The sequence below is a fragment of the Manacus candei genome, unplaced genomic scaffold (assembly GCF_025592945.1).
Source record: "Manacus candei isolate 608988 ecotype Guabito, Panama unplaced genomic scaffold, ASM2559294v1 h1tg000117l, whole genome shotgun sequence".
In the NCBI taxonomy this organism is placed as follows: domain Eukaryota; kingdom Metazoa; phylum Chordata; class Aves; order Passeriformes; family Pipridae; genus Manacus; species Manacus candei.
The window spans coordinates 382,996-408,793 of record NW_026138165.1 but is presented as its reverse complement, the minus strand read 5'-3'; the positions used below and the strand labels follow the sequence as shown (position 1 = coordinate 408,793).

Sequence of the window (25,798 nt, the reverse complement as noted above, 5' to 3'; positions counted from 1 at the left end):
CCATCATCCAATGCGGAATCAGTTCAGCCAGTCGGTTCTTGATCCATCATGGATGGATGATGATGATGATGGAAGGTGAACGATGATGATGATGGTTGATGATGATTATGATGATGAGGAATGATTAAGATGGTGGATGATGGCAGGTCTTCATCAGTAGGTTGGTGGAAAGGACAATGGTTGATTGTATAGTATCAAGGTCAGTGGGTGCGTGACAATGGGTGGGGATGAGATGGGGATGGGATGAGACGGATGATCCCTCCATCACTTGATCAATCCATCTCTCTCACTTTCCCCCTCACCTGTGACAGCCTCAGTGGAGACGTGATCGATCCTCTTCCCGCCCCGCAGCCCGTAGAGGTGGAAGCGGTACCGGCGGGACGGGGACAGTCCCAGCACCTTCACTGAGCGGGACCCGCCATCGATGGGCAGGGCCTGGGGCTGGCCCTGGGCATCCCGGTACTGCAGCGTGAAGGAGTCAAAGGGGCCCTTGGGGACACTCCACTGCAGCCCCACAGAGCTGGGGGTGACGCTGGAGACCCTCAGCTCCCCCAGCACTGCTCGTGCTGGTAGGGCCTCAGATGGGGGAGGCTCAGTTTGGGGATGCTCAGGTTGGGGCTCCTCTGAGGGCAGGAGCGGCTCCTCTGGCTCGGCTGCAGCTGCAACAGAGGGGATGGTGATGGGCTTGGCCACCCATGTGCCCATCAATGTGTCTATACATCAATTACCCAACTATCCATCATTCATCATCCATTCAGCCATGTCTTCCTCCATCCATAAACAACCATCCATCCATCCATCCATCCTATCTACCACCCAACACTCAACCCAACTCCCCGCCTAATCCCACATCCATATCTCTGACTCTTCCTCCTCACATCCCCCCAGGCCTCCACCCCTGACATCCCATTACCCATGGAAATTCTTCCACGCATAAGAAATCATATAATGCCACCAGGAACACTCCATCCATCCTAGCTTCCCCACATCCATCCAACTATGCATCCATCCATCCAGCTTCTTCCATCCAGCTGGGCAGGAACCCACTCACCATTCTGTCCAGAATCCATTCAGTCATTCAGTTCTTGATACATCATGGACGGACGATGATGATGATGATTATGGATGGAAGATGGATGATGGATGAAGATGGATGATGATGATTATGTTGCTGAATGATGAATGAGAATAATGCTGATGGATGATGATTATTATGGTGACGGTTAATAATGAAGATGATGGTGGATGACAGCAGGTGTTGGTCATTAGGTGGTTGAAAGGTCAATGGTTGATTGGATGGTACTGAGATCAGTGGGTTCTTGATGGTGGTTGGGAATGAGATGGGATGGGATCCCATGATCCCTCCATGGCTTGATCAATCCATCCCTCTCACTTTCCCTCTCACCTGTGATGACATCAGTGGAGACGCGGTCGATTCTCTTCCCACCCCGCAGCCCATAGAGGTGGAAGCGGTACCGGCGGGATGGGGACAGCCCCTGCACCGTTGCCGAGCGGGACCCGCCATCAATGGGCAGGGCCTGGGGCTGGCCCTGGGCATCCCGGTACTGCAGCGTGAAGGAGTCAAAGGGGCCCTCGGGGACGCTCCACTGCAGCCCCACGGAGCTGGGGGTGGCGCTGGAGACCCTCAGCTCTCCCAGCACTGCCTGTGCTGGGGGGGCCTCAGTTTGTTGGTGTTCATGTTCGTGGTCCTTAGCTGGGGAGTCCTCAGTTGGGGAAGCTTCCGAGAGTGAGGTTGGTGCTGTGCAGAGATGGGACAAGGCAGGACATGGAGATCAACCACCTGCCTGACCTTTTGTCCATCTGTCATCTGACCAGTCACACGCAGCCCCCCTGTCTGTTCTTCCATCTTCAACCCCACACCCCTGCTTCCCAAATCCAGGGCACAAACCAGCCATAGACTCATCCCAACCTGCACCCATCCATAAACATGTCCACCCCTCCATAAACATGTCCACCCATTCATCCATTGACCCATCCATCTCATCCCTCCAACCCATGAGACCCCCATCCATCCACACACCCAACTATCTATCCGTTCTCCAACCATCCATCCATCACTCCGTTCCACACTGTCTTCCATTGTTCAATCCATACTTCCTTCCTCTTGTTATTTCGTTCATCCTATCCATCCATTCATGCATCCATTCATCCATCCACCAATCACCCATCCACACCACCACCCATTGACCCATTCCAGGAACCCCACTACCCATCCACCCATCCAATCCAGGATCTCCCATCCATTCTCCATCCATCTTACTTCCCACCCCACAGGACCCATCCCCTCTCCATGAACCTTCTCCCTTACACACATTCATTGATCCATGAAGCTCAGGATCCACTTAGGGTCCAACCACACAATAAGTCATTAAATGTCCAAATAGTCACCTGAGCACCCGCACATCCATTCCTGCTTCCATCCATCCATCCATCCATCCATTCCCTGCTTCATCCCTCCATCCATCCATCCATCCACCCATCCTCAACTCTTTGACCTTCCCCCTCACCTATGACAGCCTCAGTGGAGACGTGATCGATCCTCTTCCCGCCTCGCAGCCCGTAGAGGTGGAAGTGGTACTGGTGGGATGGGGACAGCCCTGGCACCGTCACCGAGCGGGACCCGCCATCAATGGGCAGGGCCTGGGGCTGGCCCTGGGCATCCCGGTACTGCAGCATGAAGGAGTCAAAGGGGCCCTCGGGGACACTCCACTGCAGCCCCACGGAGCTGGGGGTGATACTGGAGACCCTCAGCTCTCCCAGCACTGCCTGTGCCGGTAGGGCCTCAGATGGAGGAGGTTCAGTTTGGGGGTGCTCAGGTTGGGGCACCTCTGAGGGCAGGAGTGGCTCCTCTGGCTCAGCTGCAGCTGCAACAGAGGGGATGGTGATGGTTGTGGCTGTCCATGTGTCCATCAATGTGTCCATCCATCAATTACCCAACTATCCATCATTCATCATCCATTCAGCCATGTCTTCCTCCATCCAAAAACAACCATCCATCCATCCATCCATCCATCCATCCATCCAATCTACCACCCAACACTCAACCCAACTCCCCGCCTAATCCCACATCCATATCTCTGGATTTTTCTCCTCGCATCCCCCCAGGCCTCCACCCCTGACATCCCATAACCCATGGAAATTCTTCCATGCATAAGAAATCACATAATGCCACCAGGAATCCTCCGTCCATCTCATCTGCCCCACCGCAATCCAACTACTTATCCACCCATCCAGCTTCTTCCATCCAGCTGGGCAGGAACCCACCCACCATTCTGACCAGAATCCATTCAGCCATTCAGTTCTCGATACATCATGGACAGACGATGATGATGATGTCAGTTACGGACTGAAGATGGATGATGGATGAAGAGGGATGATGATGATTATGTTGATGGATGATGAATGAGAATAATGATGATGGGTGAGGATCATTATGGAGATGGGGAATGTTGAAGATGATGGTGGATGATGGCAGATGTTGGTCAATGGGTTGGTGGAAGGGTCGATGATTGATTGGATGGTACCAAGTTCAGTGGGTTCTCTATGGTGGGTGGGAATGTCATTGGGAGAGGATCCCATGATCCCTCCATGGCTTGATCAATCCATCCCTCTCACTTTCCCCTCACCTGTGATGACATCAGTGGAGACGCGGTCGATTCTCTTCCTGCCCCGCAGCCCGTAGAGGTGGAAGCGGTACCGGCGGGATGGGGACAGCCCTGGCACCGTCACCGAGCGGGACCCGCCATCAATGGGCAGGGCCTGGGGCTGGCCCTGGGCATCCCGGTACTGCAGCGTGAAGGAGTCAAAGGGGCCCTTGGGGACGCTCCACTGCAGCCCCACGGAGCTGGGGGTGACACTGGAGACCCTCAGCTCCCCCAGCACTGCCCGTGCTGGGGGGGCCTCAGTTTGTTGGTGTTCATGTTCGTGGTCCTCAGCTGGGGAGTCCTCAGTTGGGGGAGCCTCTGAGGGTGAGGCTGGTGCTGTGCGGAGATGGGACAAGGCAAGATGTGGAGATCCACCACACACCTCTCCTTCTGTGCACCCATCCACTCTCCAGCCACATTCAGCCCCCTGTCTGTCCTTGCATGACCCTTTCACCCTTCCCCTCACTCACCCAGGGCACAAACCAGCCATGGGCTCATCCCAACCTGAAACCATCCAAAAACATGTCCACCCATCCATCCATCGATCCATACATTTCATCCATCCCACCCACAAGACCCTCATCCATCCATCCATCCATCTATCCATCCATCACTCCATCCCCCCTTCTTGCATTTCTCCATCAGTCCTTTCTTCCTCTTGTTTTTCTGTCCATTCCATCCATCCATACCCCCATCCAAGAAATCCATAAGGGCCTAGGCATGCATCCATCCATCAATAAATCCATCATCCATCCACCCATCCCAAGAGCACCACATTCATCCATCCAATCCAGAAGCCCCCAGCCTTTCTCCATCCACCTCTCTTCCCACCCCACAGGACCCATCCCGTCTCCATGACCCTTCTCCCTCACACCAGTTCATGGATCCATGAACCCCAGGATCTCCTTAGGCTCCAAACACACATTAAGTCGGTAATGTCCAGTTAGTCACCTGACCATCCACCCTTCCATTCCTGCTTACATCCATTCATTCATCCACCAATCCATCCCCATTTCCATCCATTATACATTCATCACTCTATCCGACATCTCTTTCTACTGTTCCATCAATCTGTCCTTCCTCTTGTATTTATGTCCATCCTTGCTCTTTATCCTACCACTCATCCACCACTCATCTGGGCATTCATCCAACCATCATGAACCCATGATCCATCACCCTCTTGGTTCCTCCATCCCTCCATCCAATCCCTCAACCATCTTCCATCTCTCCAACCCTTCGTCCCAATCTCCGTCCCTCTCATCAACACTCCATGCATCCCTCCATTCACCCACCCACCCTCAACTCTCTAACCTTCCTCCTCACCTGTGACAACCTCAGTGGAGACGTGGTCGATCCTCTTCCCACTCCGCAGGCCATAGAGGTGGAAGCGGTACCGGTGGGATGGGGACAGCCCTGGCACTGTCACCGAGTGGGACCCTCCATCGATGGGCAGGACATGGGGCTGGCCCTGGGCATCCCGGTACTGCAGCGTGAAGGAGTCAAAGGGGCCCTCGGGGACGCTCCACTGCAGCCCCACAGAGCTGGGGGTGATGCTGGAGACCCTCAGCTCTACCAGCACTGCCCGTGCTGGGGGGGCCTCAGTTTGTTGGTGTTCATGTTCGTCGTCCTCAGCTGGGGAGTCCTCAGTTGGGGGAGCCTCCAAGAGTGAGGTTGGTGCTGTGCAGAGATGGGACAAGGCAGGACATGGAGATTCACCACCTGCCTTTCCTTCTGTTCATCCATCATCTGTCCAGCCACACACAGGCCCCCTGTCTGTTCTTCCATCCTCAGCCCTCCCCCCTGCTTCACTCATCCAGGGCACAAATCAGCCATAGACTCATCCCAACCTGCACCCATCCATAAACATGTCCACCCATTCATCCATTGACCCATCCATCTCATCCCTCCAACCCATGAGACCCCCATCCATCCACACACCCAACTATCTATCCGTTCTCCAACCACCCATCCATCAGTCCATCCCACACTTTCTTCCATTGTTCCATCCATACTTCCTTCCTCTTGTTATTTTGTTCATCCCATCCATTCATCCATCCATCCATCCACCAATCACCCATCCACACCGCCACCCATTGACCCATTCCAGGAACCCCACTACCCATCTACCCATCCAATCCAGGATCTCCCATCCATTCTCCATCCATTTTACTTCCCACCCCACAGGACCCATCCCCTCTCCATGACCTTTCTCCCTTACACACATTCATTGATCCATGAAGCTCAGGATCCACTTAGGGTCCAACCACACAATAAGTCATTAAATGTCCAAATAGTCACCTGAGCACCCACCCATCCATTCCTGCTTCCATCCATTCATCCATCCATCCACCCATCCATCCCTCCCTTCCCACTTCCATCCATTGTATATCCATCACTCGATCCCACATCTCTTTCCACTGCTCCATAAATCTGTCCTTCCCCTTGTATTTATGTCCACCCCTGCTCTTTATCCTGCCACTCATCCACCCATCATCTGGACATTCATCCAACCATCATCCACTCATGATCCATCACCCTCTTGATTCCTCCATCCCTCCATCCAATCCCTCAACCATCTTCCATCTCTCCAACCCTTCATCCCACTCTCCATCCCTTTCACTAATGCTACACACATCCATCATCCATCCATCCATCCACCCACCCACCCACCCTCAACTCTCTGACCTTCCCCCTCACCTGTGACAGCCTCAGTGGAGACGTGGTCGATCCTCTTCCCACCCCACAGCCCGTAGAGGTGGAAGCGGTACCGGTGGGATGGGGACAGCCCCGGCACCGTCACCGAGTGAGATCTGCCATCAATGGGCAGGGCCTGGGGCTGGCCCTGGGCATCCTGGTACTGCAGCGTGAAGGAGTCAAAGGGGCCCTCGGGGACACTCCACTGCAGCCCCACGGAGCTGGGGGTGACACTGGAGACCCTCAGCTCCCCCAGCACTGCCCGTGCTGGGGGGGCCTCAGTTTGTTGGTGTTCATGTTCGTGGTCCTCAGCTGGGGAGTCCTCAGTTGGGGGAGCCTCCGAGAGTGAGGCTGTGCAGAGGTAGGATAAGGCATGATGTGGAGATTCACCACCTGCCTGTCCTTCTGTCCATCCATCATCTCTCTGGCTATATTCAGTCCGCTGTCTGTTCTTCCATCTTCAACCCCACTCCCCTGTTTCACTAATCCAGGGCACAAACCAGCCATGGGCTCATCCCAATCTGCACTCATCCATAAATATTCTCCACCCACCCATCCATCAACCAATCCATTTCATCTATCCTATCCAGGAGACCTCCAGCCAGCCAGCCAGCCACCCACCCACCCAGCTATACATTCTCCACCCATCCATCCATCACTCCATCCGCCCTTCTTCCATTGCTTCATCCATCTTTCCTTCCTCTTGTTTTTCTTTTCATCCATCATCCATCATCCCATCCAAAGAGCCACACATCCTTCCATCCAATCCAGGAGCTCCCATCCATTCTCCATCCACCTCTCTTCCCACCCCACAGGACCCATCCCCTCTCCATGACCCTTCTCCTTCACACCCATTCATTGGTCCATGAATTCCAGGATCCACTTAGGGTCCAACCACACATTAAGTCATTAATTTTCCAATTAGTCACCTGAGCACCCACCCATCCATCCCTGCTTCTAGTCATCCATCCATCCATTCATCCATCACAACTTCCATCCATGATACATCCATCACTCCATCCCACATCTCTTTGCACTGCGCCTCTGTCCTTTCCCTTGAATTTCTGACCACCAGAACTCTTTATCCTGTCACCCATCCACCCATCATCTGGACACTGATCGAACCATCATCCACCCATGATCCATCACCCTCTTGATCCCTCCATCCCCACAGCCAACTCATAACCAATCACCCATCTCGCCAACCTGTCATCCCACTCTCCATCCCTCCCACCAACACTCCATGCATCCATACATCCATACATCCATCCTTCCCCAACCTAATCCCTCCATCCATCCACCCAACTACTCTCACTCTCTGACCTTCCCCCTCACCTGTGATAGTCTCAGTGGAGACGTGATCGATCCTCTTCCGGCCCCGCAGCCCGTAGAGGTGGAAGCGGTACCGGCGGGACGGGGACAGCCCCGGCACTGTCACCGAGCGGGACCCGCCATCAATGGGCAGGGCCTGGGGCTGGCCCTGGGCATCCCGGTACTGCAGCATGAAGGAGTCAAAGGGGCCCTTGGGGACGCTCCACTGCAGCCCCACAGAGCTGGGGGTGACGCTGGAGACCCTCAGCTCCCCCAGCACTGCCTGTGCCGGTAGGGCCTCAGATGGGGGAGGCTCAGTTTGGGGATGCTCAGGTTGGGGCTCCTCTGAGGGCAGGAGCGGCTCCTCTGGCTCGGCTGCAGCTGCAACAGAGGGGTTGGTGATGGGCTTGGCCATCCATGTGTCCATCAATGTGTCCATCCATCAATTACCCAACTATCCATCATTCATCATCCATTCAACCATGTCTTCCTCCATCCATAAACAACCATCCATCCATCCATCCATTCTATCTACCACCCAACACTCAACCCAACTCCCCACCTAATCACACATCCATATCTCTGGTTCTTCCTCCTCACATGCCCCCAGGCCTCCACCCCTGACATCCCATAACCCATGGAAATTCTTCCACACCTAAGAAATTGTAATATGGCCACCAGGAATCGTCCGTCCATCTCATCTGCCCCACCTCAATCCAACTACTCATCCACCCATCCAGCTTCTTCCATCTATCTGGGCAGGAACCCACCCACCATCCAGTCTGGAATCCATTCAGCCATTCAGTTTTTGATACATCATGGACAGACGATGATGATGGTGACAATTATGGATTGAAGATGGATGATGGATGAAGATGGATGATGATGAATGAGAATAATGCTGATGGGTGAGGATCATTATGGAGATGGGGAATGATGAAGATGGTGGATGATGACAGGTGTTGGTCAATAAGTGGCGGAAGGGTCAATGATTGATTCGGTGGTACCAAGGTCAGTGGGTTCTTGATGGTGGGTGGGAATGAGATGGGATGGGATCCCATGATCCCACCATGGCTTGATCAATCCATGCCTCTGACCTGTGGTGGCCTCAGTGGAGATGTGGTCGATCCTCTTCCCACCCCGCAGTCCACAGAGGTGGAAGCGGTACCGGCGGGAGGGGGACAGCCCCGGCACCAACACCGAGCGGGACCCGCCATCGATGGACAGGGCCTGGGGCTGGCCCTGGGCATCCCGGTACTGCAGCTTGAAGGAGTCAAAGGGGCCCTCGGGGACGCTCCACTGCAGCCCCACGGAGCTGGGGGTGATGCTGGAGACCCTCAGCTCCCCCAGCACTGCCCGTGCTGGGGGAGCCTCATATGGGGGAGGCTTAGTTTGAGGGTGGTCAGGCTGGGGCTCCTCTGAGGGCGAGAGCGGCTCCTCTTGCTCTGCTGTGTCTGTGACAGAGGAGATGGTGATGGGTGTGGCCATCTATTTGTCCATCAATGTGTCCATCCAATATTTACTTAACTATCCATCATTCATCATCCATCCATCCATATCTCTCTCCAACCATAAACAACCATCCATCCACCCATCTATCCATCCATCCATCCATCCCTCCTATCTATCACTCAACCCAACTCCCCACCTAATCTCACATCCATATCTCTGGCTCTTTCTCCTCACATAAACCCAGGCCTCCACCCCTGACATCCCTATTTCCCGTGAGCAATCTTGTAGCATAAGAACATGCATACAGCCACCAGAAACCCTCCATCCATCCTAGCTTCTCCACATCCATCCAACAATTCATCCACCCATCCAGCTTCTTCCATCCATCTGGGCAGGAACCCAACCACCATCCTGTCCGGAATCCATTCAGTCATTCAGTTCTTGATCCATCATGGATACATGATGATGGATTCATGATGGGTAATGGATGAAGATGGATGATGATGAGGACAGATGGTGAATGATGATGATGGGGGTTGATGAAGATGATAGTAGATGATGGCAGGTGTTGGTCAACAGGTTGGTGGAAGGGTTGATGTTTGATTGGATGGTGCTGCGGTCAGTGGATGCTCAATGGTGGGTGGAGATGTCATCGGGATGGGATCCCATGATGCCCTCATGTCTTGATCAATCCAGTCCTCCATTCCTCTCACTTTCCCCCTCACCTGTGGTGATGTCAATGGAGACACGATCGATCCTCTTCCCGCTCCGCAGCCCGTAGAGGTGGAAGCGGTACCGGCGGGATGGGGACAGCCCCGGCACGGTCACCGAGTGGGACCCTCCATCGATGGGCAGGGCCTGGGGTTGGCCCTGGGCATCCCGGTACTGCAGCATGAAGGAGTCAAAGGGGCCCTTGGGGACACTCCACTGCAGCCCCACAGAGCTGGGGGTGACGCTGGAGACCCTCAGCTCCCCCAGCACCGCCCGCACTGGGGGGGCCTCAGATGGGGAAGGCTCAGTTTGGGGGTGCTCAGGTTGGAGCTCCTCTGGGGGCAGGAGCGGCTCCTCTGGCTCAGCTGTGGCTGTGACAGAGAGGGTGGTGATGGTGTTTGCCATCTGCTTGTCCATCCAGCTGTCCATCCCACCATCAATCCATCCATCCAATCATGTTTCTTTCCATGCACTCTTTTCTTTCAATTGGTTTTTTAACCTCTCCCTCCAAAGGATTATCAAATCACCACCAAGTTGCTCCAACACACATCATCAATCCATCATCCATCCAGCATCCATTATTTTCCTTCTTTCAATCCTTGAATCCATTCCACCATCACTCTTCACTCCCTGCATCAACCCATACCCCCACACTGACCCCCTCCTTCATTCAGGGCACAAGCCAACCATGGGCTCAGTCTCACATATGCCCGTCCAACCACATGTCCATCTGTCATCCATCCATCCAAAACACCCAGGAGACCCCCATCTGTCCATTCATCCATCACCATCCATACCTCATCTATCATCCATCCCTCCATCAGTCCATCCATCCATCCCATCACCCATCCAACACCCAAACCAACTCCCCACCCAGTCCCACAGCCATCTCTCTGGCTCTTTCTCCACAAATCCCTGCAGGCCTCCTCCCCTACCATCCCCCATTTTCCATAGAAAATTTTCCATCCAAGAGGACATGTGTCAGGCCACTAGGAACCCTCCGTCCATCCCAGCTGCCCCACATCCATCCAACCACTCATCCATCCATCCACGTTCTTCCATCCATCCACGTTCTTCCATCCATCTGAGCAGGAACCCACCCAGCATCCAGTCTGGAATCCATTCAGCTGCTCCATTCTTGATTCATCATGGATGGATGAGGATGATGATGATGATGGAAGGTGATGATGATGGATGGATGATGATGAAGATGATGGAAGGTGGATAATGATGATGATGGATGACAGATGATGAAGATGATGGTGGATGATGGCGGGTGTTGGTCAATAGGTCTAAGTAAGGGTCGATGGTTGATTGAATGGTGCAAGGGTTGGTGGGGGCTCAATGTCAGGTTGGGATGGGATGAGGTGGGATCCCTTGATCCCTCCATCACTTGGTACATCCATCCATTCCTCTCACTTGTCCACTCACCTGTGATGACATCAATGGAGACACGATCGATCCTCTTCCCACCCCACAGCCCGTAGAGGTGGAAGCGGTACCGGCGGGACGGGGACAGCCCCGGCACCAACACCGAGCGGGACCCGCCATCGATGGACAGGGCCTGGGGCTGGCCCTGGGCATCCTGGTACTGCAGCATGAAGGAGTCAAAGGGGCCCTTGGGGACGCTCCACTGCAGCCCCACGGAGCTGGGGGTGATGCTGGAGACCCTCAGCTCCCCCAGCACCGGCCGCACCAGGGGGTGCTCAGATGGGGGAGGCTCATTTTGGGGGTGCTCAGGCTGAGGCTCCCTGGAGGGTGGGAGTGACTCCTCTGGCTCAGCTGCAGCTGCAACAGAGGAGATAATGATGGTTGTGGCCATCCATATTGCCATCCATCATTTAACCATCATTCATCATTAATCATTAACCATCATTCATCATCCATCCATCCATGTCTCTCTCCATTCATAAACAACCATCCATCCATCCATCCATCTACCCTATCTACCACTCAACCCAACTCCCCACCTAATCTCACATCCATATCTCTGGTTCTTTGTCCTCACATCAGCACGGGCCTCCAACCCTGCCATCCCCGTTTCCCATGAATAATCTTGTAGCATAAGAACATGTATACAGCCACCAGAAACCCTCCATCCATCCTAGCTTCTCCACATCCATCCAACAATTCATCCACCCATTCAGCTTCTTCCATCCATCTGGGCAGGAACCCAACCACCATCCTGTCCGGAATCCATTCAGTCATTCAGTTCTTGATCCATCATGGATACATGATGATGGATTCATGATGGGTAATGGATGAAGATGGATGATGATGAGGACAGATGGTGAATGATGATGATGGGGGTTGATGAAGATGATAGTAGATGATGGCAGGTGTTGGTCAACAGGTTGGTGGAAGGGTTGATGTTTGATCGGATGATGTTGTGATCAGTGGATGTTCAATGGTGGGTGGAGATGTCATCGGGATGGGATCCCATGATGCCCTCATGTCTTGATCAATCCAGCCCTCCATTCCTCTCACTTTCCCCCTCACCTGTGGTGATGTCAATGGAGACACGATCGATCCTCTTCCCGCTCCGCAGCCCGTAGAGGTGGAAGCGGTACCGGCGGGATGGGGACAGCCCCGGCACGGTCACCGAGTGGGACCCTCCATCGATGGGCAGGGCCTGGGGTTGGCCCTGGGCATCCCGGTACTGCAGCGTGAAGGAGTCGAAAGGGCTCTCGGGGACGCTCCACTGCAGCCCCACGGAGCTGGGGGTGACGCTGGAGACCCTCAGCTCTCCCAGCACCGCCTGTGCCGGTGAGGCCTCATATGGGGGAGGCTCAGTTTGGGGGTGTTCAGGTTGGGGCTCCTCTGGGGGTGGTGGTGGTTTCTCTTGTTCAGCTGTGGCTGTGACAGATGGGATAGGGATGGGTGTGGTCGTCTGCTTGTCCATCCATCACCCACCCAGTTATCCATCACTTATCACCCATCCATCCATTTGCCAGTCCATCCATAAACAGCCATTTGACCATTCATCCATCCATCTATCCATCCCATCTACCACCCAACACCCATCCAAAGTCTACACTCAGTCCCACATCTGTCTCTCCAGATCTTTCTCCCCACATCTTCCCAGGCTTCCGACACTCCCATCGCCTATATCCCGTGGACAATCCTCCACACACCACGACATGGATCTGGCCGCCAGGAACTCTCCAGCCACCCTGGTTTCCCCATATCCATCCAAACACTCATCCATCCATTGAATTTCTTCCCTCCATCTGGGCAGGAACCCACCCACCATCCCATCCAGAAACCATTCAATTCTTGCTCCATCAGGGATTGGCAGTGATAATGGAAGATGATGATGGTGATGGATTGTTATGACAATGGATGGATGATGGAAGGTGATTGAGGAATGATGATGATGACAGGTACTGGGTAATAATGATGGAGGGTAGATAATGATAATGATGGAGGGTAGATAATGACAATGATGGTGGATGACAGATGATGAAGATGATGGTGGATAATGGCAGGTGGGGATGTCATCATGATAGGATCCCTTGATCCTTCCATCCTTTGATTCCTCCATCCTCTCATTTTCCCCCTCACCTGTGATGACATCAACGGAGGCGTGGTCGATCTTCTTCCCACCCCACAGCCCGTAGAGGTGGAAACGGTACCGGCGGGATGGGGACAGCCCCAGCACCTTCACTGAGCGGGACCCGCCATCGATGGGCAGGGCCTGGGGCTGGCCCTGGGCATCCCGGTACTGCAGCATGAAAGAGTCAAAGGGGCCCTTGGGGATGCTCCACTGCAGCCCCACGTTGCTGGGGGTGACGCTGGAGACCCTCAGCTCCCCCAGTACTGCCCGTTTCGGGGGGACATCATATGGGGGAGGTTCAGTTTGGGGGTGCTCAGGTTGGGGCTCCTCTGAGGGCAGGAGCGTCTCCTCTTGCTCAGCTGTGGCTGTGATGGAGAAGGGATGATCCCGGTCATGACCATCCGTGTCTCATCCACATGTCCATCCCTCATTTACCAAACTATCAATCATTTGCTATCCATCCATCCATGTTTCCATCAGCAATTTCCAAGCTATCAATCATTAAACATCCACTCATTCATCCACGTCTCCATCCATCCCTAAGCATCAATTCATCCATCCATGCAATCAACCACCCAACACCAAACCCCACCCAATCCCACATTCATCACTCTGGTTCTTTCTCTCCACATGGCCCCAGGCCTCCCCCCTTACCATCCCCCACTTCCTATGGACAATCTTCTATTCACCAGGACATGCATCTGGCCACTAGGAACCCTCTAGCTGTCCCAGCTTCCCCACATCCACCCAACCACTCATCCACCCACTGGATTTCTTCCATCCATCTGGGCAGGAACCCACCCACCATCCAGTCCAGAATCCATCCAGAGTTCATCATCCATCATGATGGATGATGATGATAGTGGATGGACAATGATGATGAAGATGGATGATGATGATGATGATGAAGATGATGGTGGATAAGAGCAGGTGTTGGATAATAGGTCAGTGGAAGGGTTGATGGTTAATCGGATCATGCTGAGTCAGTGGATGCTCAGTGGTGGGTGGGGACGTCATTGGGATAGGATCCCATGATCCCCTCATGTCTTGATCAATCCAGCCCTCCATACCGCTGACCTTCCTCCTCACCTGTGGTGACATCAATGGAGACATGACTGATCCTCTTCCCACCCCGCAGCCCGTAGAGGTGGAAGCGGTACCGGCGGGATGGGGACAGCCCCGGCACGGTCACCGAGTGGGACCCGCCATCAATGGGCAGGGCCTGGGGCTGGCCCTGGGCATCCCGGTACTGCAGCATGAAAGAGTCAAAGGGGCCCTTGGGGACACTCCACTGCAGCCCCACGGTGCTGGGGGTGATGCTGGAGACCCTCAGCTCCCCCAGCACTGCCTGCGCCATGGGGGCCTCATATGGGGGAGGCTTAGTTTGGGGGTGCTCAGGTTGGGGCTCCTCTGAGGGCAGAAGTGGCTCCTCTGGTTCAGCCGTGCCTGTAATGGAGAGTGGGTGGTGATGGGCATGGCTATCCATCTCTCCATCTATATGTCCTTTCATCATTCACTGAACTATCCATCATTCATCATCCATCCATCCATCTAGATGTCCATCCACCCATACATCCATGTGCCAATCCATCCATAAATATCCATTCATCCATCCATCCCATCCATCATTCAACACCCAACCCAACTTTCCACCCAATGCAACCTCCATTGTTCTGGCTCTTCCCCCCCACATCCCTCCAGACCTCCACCTCTACACCAGACCTGCATCCCATTACCTATGGAAAATTTTCCATGCATAAGGACACGCATTGGGCCACCAGGAACCCTCCAGTCATCCTGGTTTCCCCACATCCATTCAACTATTCATCTGTTCATCCACATTCTTCCATCCATCTGGGCAGGAACCCATCCACCATCCAGTCAGGAACCAGTTTAGACATTCAATTCTTCATCCATTATGATGGATGATGATGATGATAGTGGATGGACAATGATGATGACGATGGATAGAAGATGGATGATTGATGAAGATGATGGTGGAAAACAACAGGTGTTGGTCAATAGGTAAGTGGAAGGGTTGAGGGTTGATCAGATGGTGCTGGGGTCAGTGGGTTCTCAGTGGTATGTGGGGATGGGATGGGGATTGGATCCCATCAACCTTCCATTCCTTGATCAATCCATCCCTCTGATCTTCCTCCTCACCTGTGGCAACATCAATGGAGACACGATCGATCCTCTTCCCGCTCCGCAGCCCGTAGAGGTGGAAGCGGTACCGGCGGGACGGGGACAGCCCTGACACGGTCACCGAGTGGGACCCTCCATCGATGGGCAGGGCCTGGGGTTGGCCCTGGGCATCCCGGTACTGCAGCGTGAAGGAGTCAAAGGGGCCCTCGGGGACGCTCCACTGCAGCCCCACAGAGCTGGGGGTGATGCTGGAGACCCTCAGCTCCCCCAGCACTGCCCGTGCTGGGGGGGCCTCAGATGGAGGAGGTTCAGTTTGGGGGTGCTCAGGTTGGGGCTCCTCTGGGGGTGGTGGTGGCTTCTCTTGCTCAGCTGTGGCTGTGACAGATGGGATAGGGATGGGTGTGGCCGTCTGCTTGCCCATCCATCACCCACCCAATTATCCATCACTTATCACCCATCCATCCATTTGCCAATCCATCCATAAATAGCCATTTGACCATTCATCCATCCATCTATCCATCCCATCTACCACCCAACACCCATCCAAAGTCTACACTCAGTCCCACATCTGTCTCTCCAGATCTTTCTCCCCACATCTCTCCAGGCTTCCAACACTCCCATCGCCTATATCCCCTGGATGATCTTCCACACACCATGACATGCATTGGGTTGCCAGGAACTCTTCAGCCATCCTGGCTTCCCAAATCCATCCAAACACTCATCCACCCATCCACCTTCCACTATCCATCTGGGCAGGAACCCACCCACTATCTAGTCTGGAATCCATTCAGCCATTCAATTCTTCATCCATAATGGATGGGCAGTGATAAAGGAAGATGATGATGATGGCGATGGATTGTGATGACAATGGATGGATGATGGAAGGTGATTGAGGAATGATGATAATGATGGATGCTGGATGACGATGATAATGATAGAGGGTAGATAATGACAATGATGGTGGATGACAGATGATGAAGATGATGGTGGATAATGGCAGGTGGGGATGTCATCATGATAGGATCCCTTGATCCTTCCATGGCTTGATCAATCCATCCCTCTCATTTTCCCCCTCACCTGTGATGACATCAATGTAGATGTGGTCGATCCTCTTCCCGCCCCGCAGGCCATAGAGGTGGAAGCGGTACCGGCGGGACGGGGACAGCCCCAGCACCTTCACTGAGCGGGACCCGCCATCGATGGGCAGGGCCTGGGGCTGGCCCTGGGCATCCCGGTACTGCAGCGTGAAGGAGTCAAAGGGGCCCTTGGGGACACTCCACTGCAGCCCCATGGAGCTGGGGGTGATGCTGGAGACCCTCAGCTCCCCCAGCACTGCCCGTGCTGGGGGAGCCTCAGTTTGGGAGCTCTCAGGTTGGTGGTCCTCAGTTGGGGGTGCCTCACTTGAGGGGGCCTCAGCTGGGGGGTCCACCAAGGGTGGGGGCAGATCATCTGGGTCAGCTGTGGCAGGAACAGAGAGGGGAAGGTGATAAACATCTGCAGTCACATGTCCATCCACATGCCCATCCAACATCCACTCACCTATCTTTTATCCATCATCCACCGTCTGCCCCCACCCTCTCCCCACCATCCCATCCCCACCCACCATCGAGCATCCACTGACCCCAGCACCATCTAATCAACCTTCGACCCTTCCACCAACCTACTGACCAATGCCCATCTCATCCACCATCATCATCCATTCACCTTACATCATCATCTTCAGCATCATCCACCATCGGCATCCATCATCCAGCCATCCAACCAACCACCAATCCCTCCATCTCTCTACACTCCCAAGGTCCCAGCCATCTCCCCATCCTCAACCTGTCACCAGTTTCCCAGCCCAGTTCCACTCATCACTCCTTCTCCCCAACCACATCATCATCCACCATCAAGTGCCCACCAATCCCAGGAAGTATCTGTTCAATGGTTGATACTTCCCACCTTCCTATTGACCAACAATCACAATCATCCATCATCTATCATCCATCCATCCTTCCCAACATAACTCCATCTCCTGGACCATCTTCTGGCTACCTCCATCCATCCATGCATCCATCCAACCAGGCTTCTTCTACCCTGTGGTGGGGGAAAAAAAAGAAGTTTTCCCCTTGGAGTTAAAAAAATGGTAACCCCCCAGGGGGTGGTGACCCTTGGGGTTGAGCCAATGAGCGCTCCTGCAAAATATAAACATATCAACAACCAGACTGGAAAAGTAGGGTAGTAGTTGTTGTTGGAGGAGAGTGGCCATGTTCTAAGCCACAAGGAAGGGGTCGGGAGCCCTGCTGGGGGCTAGGCTCTCCCCAGCCCCCAGCTGAGAGGCTGCAGGAACCTGGAACGGTGTTAGACTGGGCCAGGCATCTGTAGCTAAGAGCTGGGGGGAGTTTCTCCACTGTGAGTAGCAGCAGAAGCAGCAGCAGAAACAGCACTGACCAGAGAACAGTGGTAGAGAGCCAGAAGAGATAAGAACTGAAGAAGCAACTAAACAAGCATGCAGCAGCAGAGAGAGAACTAAACTCTACAGAGAGAGTTGGGGTAAGAACTGAAACAAAAACCCCCCAAAACCCTTTTGTGACCTCTCCTAAGTGGAGGGGGTGGACTCCCACTTGAGGGAAGTCCTAAAGTGCAGCATGCACCAAAGAGAGGAGCTAAGAAGCTCAAGGCGTCCCAGAGCTGGACTGGTATGGCCAGATGAAATGCAGAGGGGAGTGACCTTGGCCCCCCTGCTGTTGCTGCTAAGCTAGCAGCCTGAGACACAGCATGGGAGCTCTGAGAGAACTCTTGAGGCAAAGGTTTTCAAACTGAAAGCTGCCCGAGACGTTCTGACTTGAGGGAACTTGACCCCTCGAGGAAGGGACCTTCATGGGATGTCTTACACCCCATGATATGATGTGGTGAGGCGAGCCTTGTCCCTGCTATGCAGTCCACGGAAGAGAAAGACCCTCGCTTAGAGTCAAAGGGTCGAGAGGGGCTTAGAGACCCCCCTCGTGTGTATCTGGAAAGAGATCCAGTTACAGCTGCTGCATGGAAGAAGAGAGACTGCTGCTCTGAGAGTTGAAAGGATCCTTCCTTTTCCCTTCTGGACTTTTTTTGGAGGGAGAAGAGATTGATCCATTGTAAATACTGATGTATCATAGGAGAAATAGTTAAAGATTATGTATATGAGGTATTGTAACATTTATTTGTAGAGTGCATTGTAATATAATTCCCTTTCCCCCCATATTTATTCTTGTGTAGTGTCTGGAAAACCCATCTCACACTGGGTTGAGATGTGGGAGGGGGCTTGAACTCGAGAATTGGATTTTAGGGGGTCTCAAACCACCACACACCCACCCACTAGTGAGTTCATTCAGTCACCATCCATCCACTCAACTCGCCATCCATCCCATCATTGTCCAGTTCTCGTGGCATCCAATGATCCTTGTGATAATCTGCCCATCCTTCTACTCACGAATCCATCCAACTCTCCACCCATCCATCCATCATCCATCTCTGTGTCTATCTCTCCGTCCCTCTCTCTGTCTCTAAATTTATTTCTCCAATCCTTCCTCCCTCTGATTTTCCCCATCACCTGTGGTGACGTCAACGGAGATGTGGTCGATCTTCTTCCCGCCCCGCAGGCCATAGAGGTGGAAGCGGTACCGGCGGGACGGGGACAGCTCCGGCACGGTCACCGAGTGGGACCCACCATCGATGGGCAGGGCCTGGGGTTGGCCCTGGGCATCCCGGTACTGCAGTATGAAGGAGTCAAAGGGGCCCTCGAGGATGCTCCACTGCAGCCCCACAGAGCTGGGGGTGACACTGGTGATAGTGAGGTCACCCAGGACTGGCTTGGATGGGGGCGGCTCTTCTGCCTCGGCTGCAACTGCAATGGAGTGGGGATGGTGTGGGCATGGACACCTGTGTGTCCATCCACATATCCATCCATCATCCATCAATCATCCATCTCTCCAGCCCTCCCATCACCTTTCCCCCCCTTATCCTTCCCTCTCCCCATCCATCCCCTCTTCCTTTCATTTCTCCATCCATCATCCAACTCTCCATACTTCTATCCATCCATCCTTCAGCCAACATCCAACCATGCCTCCATCCCATCTCCCACCCTCCATCGGTACCTGTTTTCTCCACGTCCCTCCATGGTTGCATCAGCTCTATCCCATCCATGTCCCCCCACTGCAGCACCAGCTCCTGATTCCCACCCTCCCCTGCCCCCAGAACAGGTGTTACATGACTTCTCTTCTGCCCCATCTCCTTCATCTCCCTCCCCAGGATGTTCCTCCCCCATCCCCCTCATTCTCTTTTCAGATGTCCCTTCCTCCCTGATCCCCCCATCCCCCCTGTGCCACTCCCCTGTGATGTCCCCTTCCCCCATCCCCTTCATCCCTCAACCGCCCTCCTCCCTGGAACTTCCCTTCCCCCATTCCCCTCCTTTCCCCCCTTCCCCTCCCCTGGACATCTCTCCTGCCATCCCCTGACCGCTCACTAGGATGTCCCTTTCTCCCCATCCCCCCTGTTCTGCCCCTGTCCCATCCCTGTTCCCCCCACCCCTGTGATGTCCCTTCCCCCCATCCCCTTCCCCAGGACATTCCTTCCCAGTGTCCCCCCGTCCTGTTCCCAGTGTGTCACCCACCTGTGGTCCCCAGGAGTGTTCCGTCCCCTCGGGGTTTGGAGGGGGGTCCCTGTCCCTTCCCGAGGGCCATGTGCCGGCGCAGGACATATTCCAGGATGGCGCGGGCCACTGCTGGCACTGTCTGGTTGCCCCGGAGTGGGAAGTTGGTGGCCCGAAGGTGGCTCTCAAGGCGCTGGAGCAGGGACCCACTGTACGGGGACAGCCGAGCCACCAGTTCCTGCAGGGAGGGGATACCCGGGGACAGCGGGGACCATGGGGACAGCTGGGACCACGGGGATTCTGGGAACTCTGAAGATAATGGGGACTTTGGGGGCACTGGAGACCCCAGAGACTGTGGGGTTGGAGGTGACCTTGGGGACACTGGGGTCACTGGTGACTTTGGGAAGCTTGGGGGTTCTGGGGATGCTGGCCACACTGGGAAGTCTGGTGACACTGGGGACCTTGGGAATTCTGGAGACACTAGTGACCCTGGAGATTCTGGTGACACTGGTGATTCTGGTGACACTGGTGACCTTGGGGGCGCCGGGGATCCCAGGGACCCTTGACCTACGGGGGATGCCGGAACCCGGGGGGATGCTGGTGACCCCAAAGACCCATGTGAACCCAAGGACACATCTGGTGATGCAGGCGATGCTGGTGACCCTGGGGACCCCAGTGACCCTGGGGACCCTCGGGCTGACGGTGCCACTGCTGGGGACCCCAGGGAGCCCTGAGGGGACCCTGGGGACCCCTCATGGGGGGGCACAGCCAGGACAAGTGCTGTGGAGCAAAGGGGACTGGGGTCACTGACCTGTCCCAAGAGTCCCCAGTGGGGACACTCCTGCCCCAGCTCTGTCCGAGTCCCCAGTCCCAATGCTGTCCCCATCCCTGGGCCATCCCCCTCCCTGTCCCCATCTCCATGCTCTCCCTATGTGTGTCCCTAACCCTGTCCCCATCCCTGTCCCTGTGTTCATGCTATCCCACACTGTCCCCAAACCCATGATTATTCCATCACTGTCTCCCTTCCTGTGCCATCCCTATTCCACTATTGTCCCCAACGCTGTGTCATCCCTGTCCCTGTGCCTGTGCCATTCCCATCCCTGTCCCCATCACTGTGCCACCCCTGTCCCCATGTCTCTGTCACTGCTGTCTCCATACCCATGCCACCCCCTTCCTTGTCCCCCTGCCATCCCTGTCCCTATCCCTATCCCCATCCCCATGGCCATACCATCGCTATCCCCAACCCCATTCTTTTGCCATCCCACCCCTGTCCCATGCCACTGTCCTCACTGCTGTCCCATCTCCCCCCCCGTGCCATCTCTGACCACACGTCTGGGCTGTTCCCATCCCTGTCTCCTTGACTGTGACACCGTGCCATCCCTGTCCCCACCCTGTCCCCATGCCACCCTCTGTCCCCACGTCTGTCCCTCCATCCCCACTCCCATCCCTGTCCCCACAGTGTCCCCAACCCCGTCTCTGTCCCCCCCACCCTTGTCCCTGCAGTGTCCCAGTTGTCCCAGGTGCCTCCACTCGCGTGCAGGCGCAGGACCCCAGGCCCTCCCCATCCTTGTCCCCGTGCCACCCCCATCCCCACCCCCCTGTCCCCACCTGTGCGCAGGCGCAGCACTCCTGCTGCCCCCAGGTGAGGCCCCCGCCGGGCCTGGACCAGCAGCTCAAAGGGGCGGCCTGGGGACAGCCCTGTCACCGAGAAGGCCACAGCAGAGCCAGGCAGCTCATGTGTCGTCATGGCCATGGGGTCATCCTGGGGATGGGGACAGTGTTAGGGGACAAGGCAGACACCTTGGGGGGATACTGGGGACACACTAGGGGTCACACTGGGGACATGTGTGGGACATGCAGGGGACACCACGGGGGGGACACATTGCAGGGACACTGCGGACATGGGGACACATTGGGGAGGTGTTGGGGACACACTGGGGACATCACGGGGACACACTGAGGTCATGTTGGAGACACGTTGGGGGGATGTCTTGGGCACGTGTTTGGAACACACTGGGGACACCAGAAGGGGACACACCGGAGGGACTCATTTGGGATATGTTGGGGACATGCAGGGAACAGCATGGGGGGACACATTGGGGACATCATGGGTACATGTAGGGGACATGTAGGGGACACATTTGGGCCAGCCCACTGCAGTCACATAGGTGGTGTGGGGGTCTCACCCTTCCAATGTCCCTGTCCCCCTTCCCCACATCCCTGGCCCCCATGTCCACCTCATGTCCCCTGCCGTGTCCTCCCTGTGTCCCCACTCACCAGGGGAACAAGTGTCACCCGGTAGCCATCGGGAGGGGGGGAGGGCCGGGGCCAGGTGACACGCAGGGATGTCGAGGTGCGGGTGGCCAACCGTGGTGTCACTGCGGGCACCTCTGCAGGGACAGCATGCGGACACCATGAGGACACCAGGGGGACATCACAGGGACATCTATGGGATGGGGGTGCCCTGGGGACACCCTGGGACACCTTGGGAATACCATGGGGACACCAAAGGGACACCACGGGATGGGGACACCGGGGATGGGGCACTGGAGGGTCCTGGGAGGGGCATGGGGGCACCCTTGGGGACACACTGAGGTGGTACAAGAACCCCCCATGGATGGGAAAAGAACTGAGGGAGCACTGCAGATACTGGGATGGGGGCACTGGGATGATATTGGGGGGCACTGGGGAGCTCGGGGGGGGCATTGGGACCCACTGATGTTGCACTGGACCACCCCCCCAGGTCGGAGGAACAGCCGGGGATGTTGGAGTCAGGTCACTGGGGAGCACTGGGGGGCAGCTCTGGGAGCACTGAGGGGGCACTAGGGGCGACTGGGAGCACTGGGGGGGGGGCTCTGGGAGCACTGGGGGGGGGCTCTGGGAGCAGTGGGGGGGTTCTGAGAGCACTGGGAGGGTGGCTTTTGGAGCACTGGGGGGCTCTGGGAGTACGGGGGAGGCTCTGGGAGCAATGTACGAGTTCTGGGGACGCACCAATGTCGCAGTGGACGCCCCCCCAGCCGGGGGCACAGGCGGGGGTGCCGCAGTCGGGGCCGCTGAAGCCCGGGAAGCAGCGGCACCGGCCCCGCTCGCACCGGCCCTGGTCGCTGCAGCCCCGCGGGCACGGGGGGGGCGGGGCGGGGGGCGGGGCCTCGGCCGTGGGGGCGGGGCAGGCGCAGCCTCCCCCGGCGGGGGGGGCACAGAGCTGAACCGACCGGCCTGGGGAACACGGGGGGACACGAGGTCATGACCCTGCGACTCCCCAGCGACCCCCCAGTGACCCTCCGTGATTCCCCCAATGAAGCCTCATGATTCCCAGGACCCCTCAGTGAGTCCCCCAGTGACCTCCCGTGACACCCCTGTGACCCCCTGTGACTCTCTCAATGATCTCTGTGACCCTCTAAAGACCCCCCTCGGACCTCCCAATGAATCCCCTGTGACCCTCCCCCGACTTCCCCAATGATCCCCCGTGACCCCCAAATGACCCCCCCTGGACTCCCCAGTGACCCCCCGAGACCCCCCAATGACCCCAGTGTTCCCCCATGTCCCTCCAATGATCCTTCAGTGACCTCCCAGTGATCCCCAATGTCCAAAATGACTCTCGATGGCCCCCCATGTACCCTGTTACCTGTCCCGGCCTGGGGCCCCCCCGTGTCCCCACAGTGTCCCCTCAGTGCCCGCACATGTCCCTCGAGCTCCCGCAGCCGCGCCAGCACAGCCGCCAGCGCTGCCGCGCATGACTCGGGGGGGACCTCGGGAGGGGCCACCGGGGGGGACATCGGAGGGGACACAGGGGGGGTGCCCGCCCCCCCCCGCAGCGCCAGCGTCAGAAGCAGCAGCCGCAGCTCCAGGGTCACCGGCATCATCCTGGGGGGACATAGGGGGACATGGGGTGGGAAACACTGGGGGGGACAACTGGGAGAACCGGGGGGCACCCACGGGGGGAGATGGGGACACACTGGGGACATTGGGGACACTCGGGGAGAAGTGGAGACATGGGGGTACACCCGGGGGGGGGACAGGGGCATCCGTGGGGACACAGGGACACTCACGGGGGGATATGGGGACACTAGAGGGATACCCAGAGGGACACAGGGGATACGGGTGGTGGGGACACTGTGGGGAAACAAGGGGATATGAGGACACTGGGGTGAAACCTAGGGACATAAGGGGACACCTGGGGAGGACCCCCAGGGGACAAAGGGATGCCACAGGGATACCCAGGGGACACCCATCGGGGGACATGACAGGGGGACATGGGGCATGGGGACACTGGAGGACACCTGGGGAACACCCACTGGGACACCACAGGGGAATGGGGACAAGTGTGGGGGCACTGGGGGGACATAGGGGGACACATAGTGGGGACAGGGACATCCATGGGACAGCCATAGGGGCACCCAGGGGACACAGGCAGACACGGGGACACTTGGGGGACACCCGGGGACACCCACAGTGGGGGGGCCATGGACATCATGGGGTGACACGGGAAACACCCAGGGCACACAGGGACACAGCGAGGGGATGCAGGGGACACTCCTGGGGACACCTAGACATCAGTAAGGGACACAGGGACAGCTGTGGGGACACCCAAGGGACACAGGGATCCCCCCGGGGACATTCACGGGGACACATGGACACCAGAAGGGGACACCCAGGGGACACCCAGGGGACACAGGGACACCTGGGGGACCATCACAAGGGGACACGGACATCGTGGGGGGGACACCCCTAGGGACACCGAGGGGGACACAGGGACAGCTGTTGGGACGTGGGGGACACAGGGACACCTGTGGGGGGACATCCACCTAGGGACATCCAGGGACACCCACAGGGACACAGAAACACATGGACACCTCAACCCACAGTGCCTCCCAGTAACCCCAGTTACTGCCAGTAACCCCCCCAGTGACCCCCAATAACACCAAGTAAACCCCAGTGACCCCTTAGTGACCTCCTAGTAACACCCAGTAATCCCCCAGAAAGCCCAGTCACACCAGTGACACCAGTAACACCAGTAACCCCCAGTCACAACAGCACCTCCAGCCATTGCCAGCAGTCATCCCAGTCACACCAGTGACACCAGTAACAGCAGTAGCTCAAGTAACTAGTAATCCCAGTAATCCCAGTAACACACCCCAGTAACCACAGCAATCTGTTACATGTTCCAGTAATAACAGTAACACCTCCCAGTAACTCCAGTAACACCTCCAGTAAGACCAGTAATACATCCCAGTAACCCCAGTAACACCTGTGCTTCTGAGCATCAGTAGCAATCCCAGTAACACATCCCAGTAACACCAGTAACACCAGTAGCCTCTCCCAGTAACACCAGTTATATATCCCAGTAACATCAGTAACTGCTTCCAGTAATACCAGTTGCCCCAGCAAGACCAGTTACCGCATTCACTCCCACTACCCCCAGTCCCCTCACAATCCCCCCAGTCCTCCACAATCCCCCACTGTGTCCACCAGTGCCCCACAATCCCCCTGCTGTGTCCACCAGTGCCCCCCAGTCTCCACCAGTGCTCCCCATTCCCCCCCAGTGCCCCCAGTCCCTGCAGTCCTCCACAATCCCCCGCTGTGTCCACCAGCCCCCCAGTCCTCCCCAGTGCACCCCAATCCCCTCCAGTAACTCCCACTGTCCCTCAGAGCCCC

At 56.2% G+C, this 25,798-nt stretch overlaps 1 protein-coding gene across 38 annotated transcripts in view; it reads right to left on the bottom strand.

The window, feature by feature from the left end:
• The window catches only part of LOC127461959 (tenascin-X-like), a 33,473-nt gene that overhangs the window by 7,099 nt on the left and 576 nt on the right, over positions 1–25,798 (bottom strand). For 5 of the 38 annotated variants that reach the window (XM_051770172.1, XM_051770185.1, XM_051770176.1 and 2 more), the window contains exons 1-22: positions 23,769–25,605; positions 23,135–23,359; positions 22,421–22,533; positions 21,752–21,905; positions 20,165–20,923; positions 19,650–19,739; positions 19,106–19,399; positions 16,612–16,992; positions 15,553–15,909; positions 14,479–14,835; positions 13,398–13,754; positions 12,333–12,689; positions 11,265–11,621; positions 9,848–10,204; positions 8,768–9,124; positions 7,695–8,051; positions 6,363–6,710; positions 4,989–5,342; positions 3,648–4,001; positions 2,529–2,885; positions 1,406–1,759; positions 303–659 (exon numbers count right to left, since the gene is read on the bottom strand). In XM_051770172.1, coding sequence (XP_051626132.1) covers positions 303–659; positions 1,406–1,759; positions 2,529–2,885; positions 3,648–4,001; positions 4,989–5,342; positions 6,363–6,710; positions 7,695–8,051; positions 8,768–9,124; positions 9,848–10,204; positions 11,265–11,621; positions 12,333–12,689; positions 13,398–13,754; positions 14,479–14,835; positions 15,553–15,909; positions 16,612–16,992; positions 19,106–19,399; positions 19,650–19,739; positions 20,165–20,923; positions 21,752–21,905; positions 22,421–22,533; positions 23,135–23,359; positions 23,769–24,168 — 7,396 coding nt within the window. In that variant the 5' untranslated portion in view covers positions 24,169–25,605. Of the gene's footprint in view, positions 1–302; positions 660–1,405; positions 1,760–2,528; positions 2,886–3,647; positions 4,002–4,988; positions 5,343–6,362; positions 6,711–7,694; positions 8,052–8,767; positions 9,125–9,847; positions 10,205–11,264; positions 11,622–12,332; positions 12,690–13,397; positions 13,755–14,478; positions 14,836–15,552; positions 15,910–16,611; positions 16,993–19,105; positions 19,400–19,649; positions 19,740–20,164; positions 20,924–21,751; positions 21,906–22,420; positions 22,534–23,134; positions 23,360–23,768; positions 25,606–25,798 lie in introns of those variants that run through there. The other 33 variants (XM_051770197.1, XM_051770205.1, XM_051770174.1 and 30 more) reach the window with 32 other exon arrangements.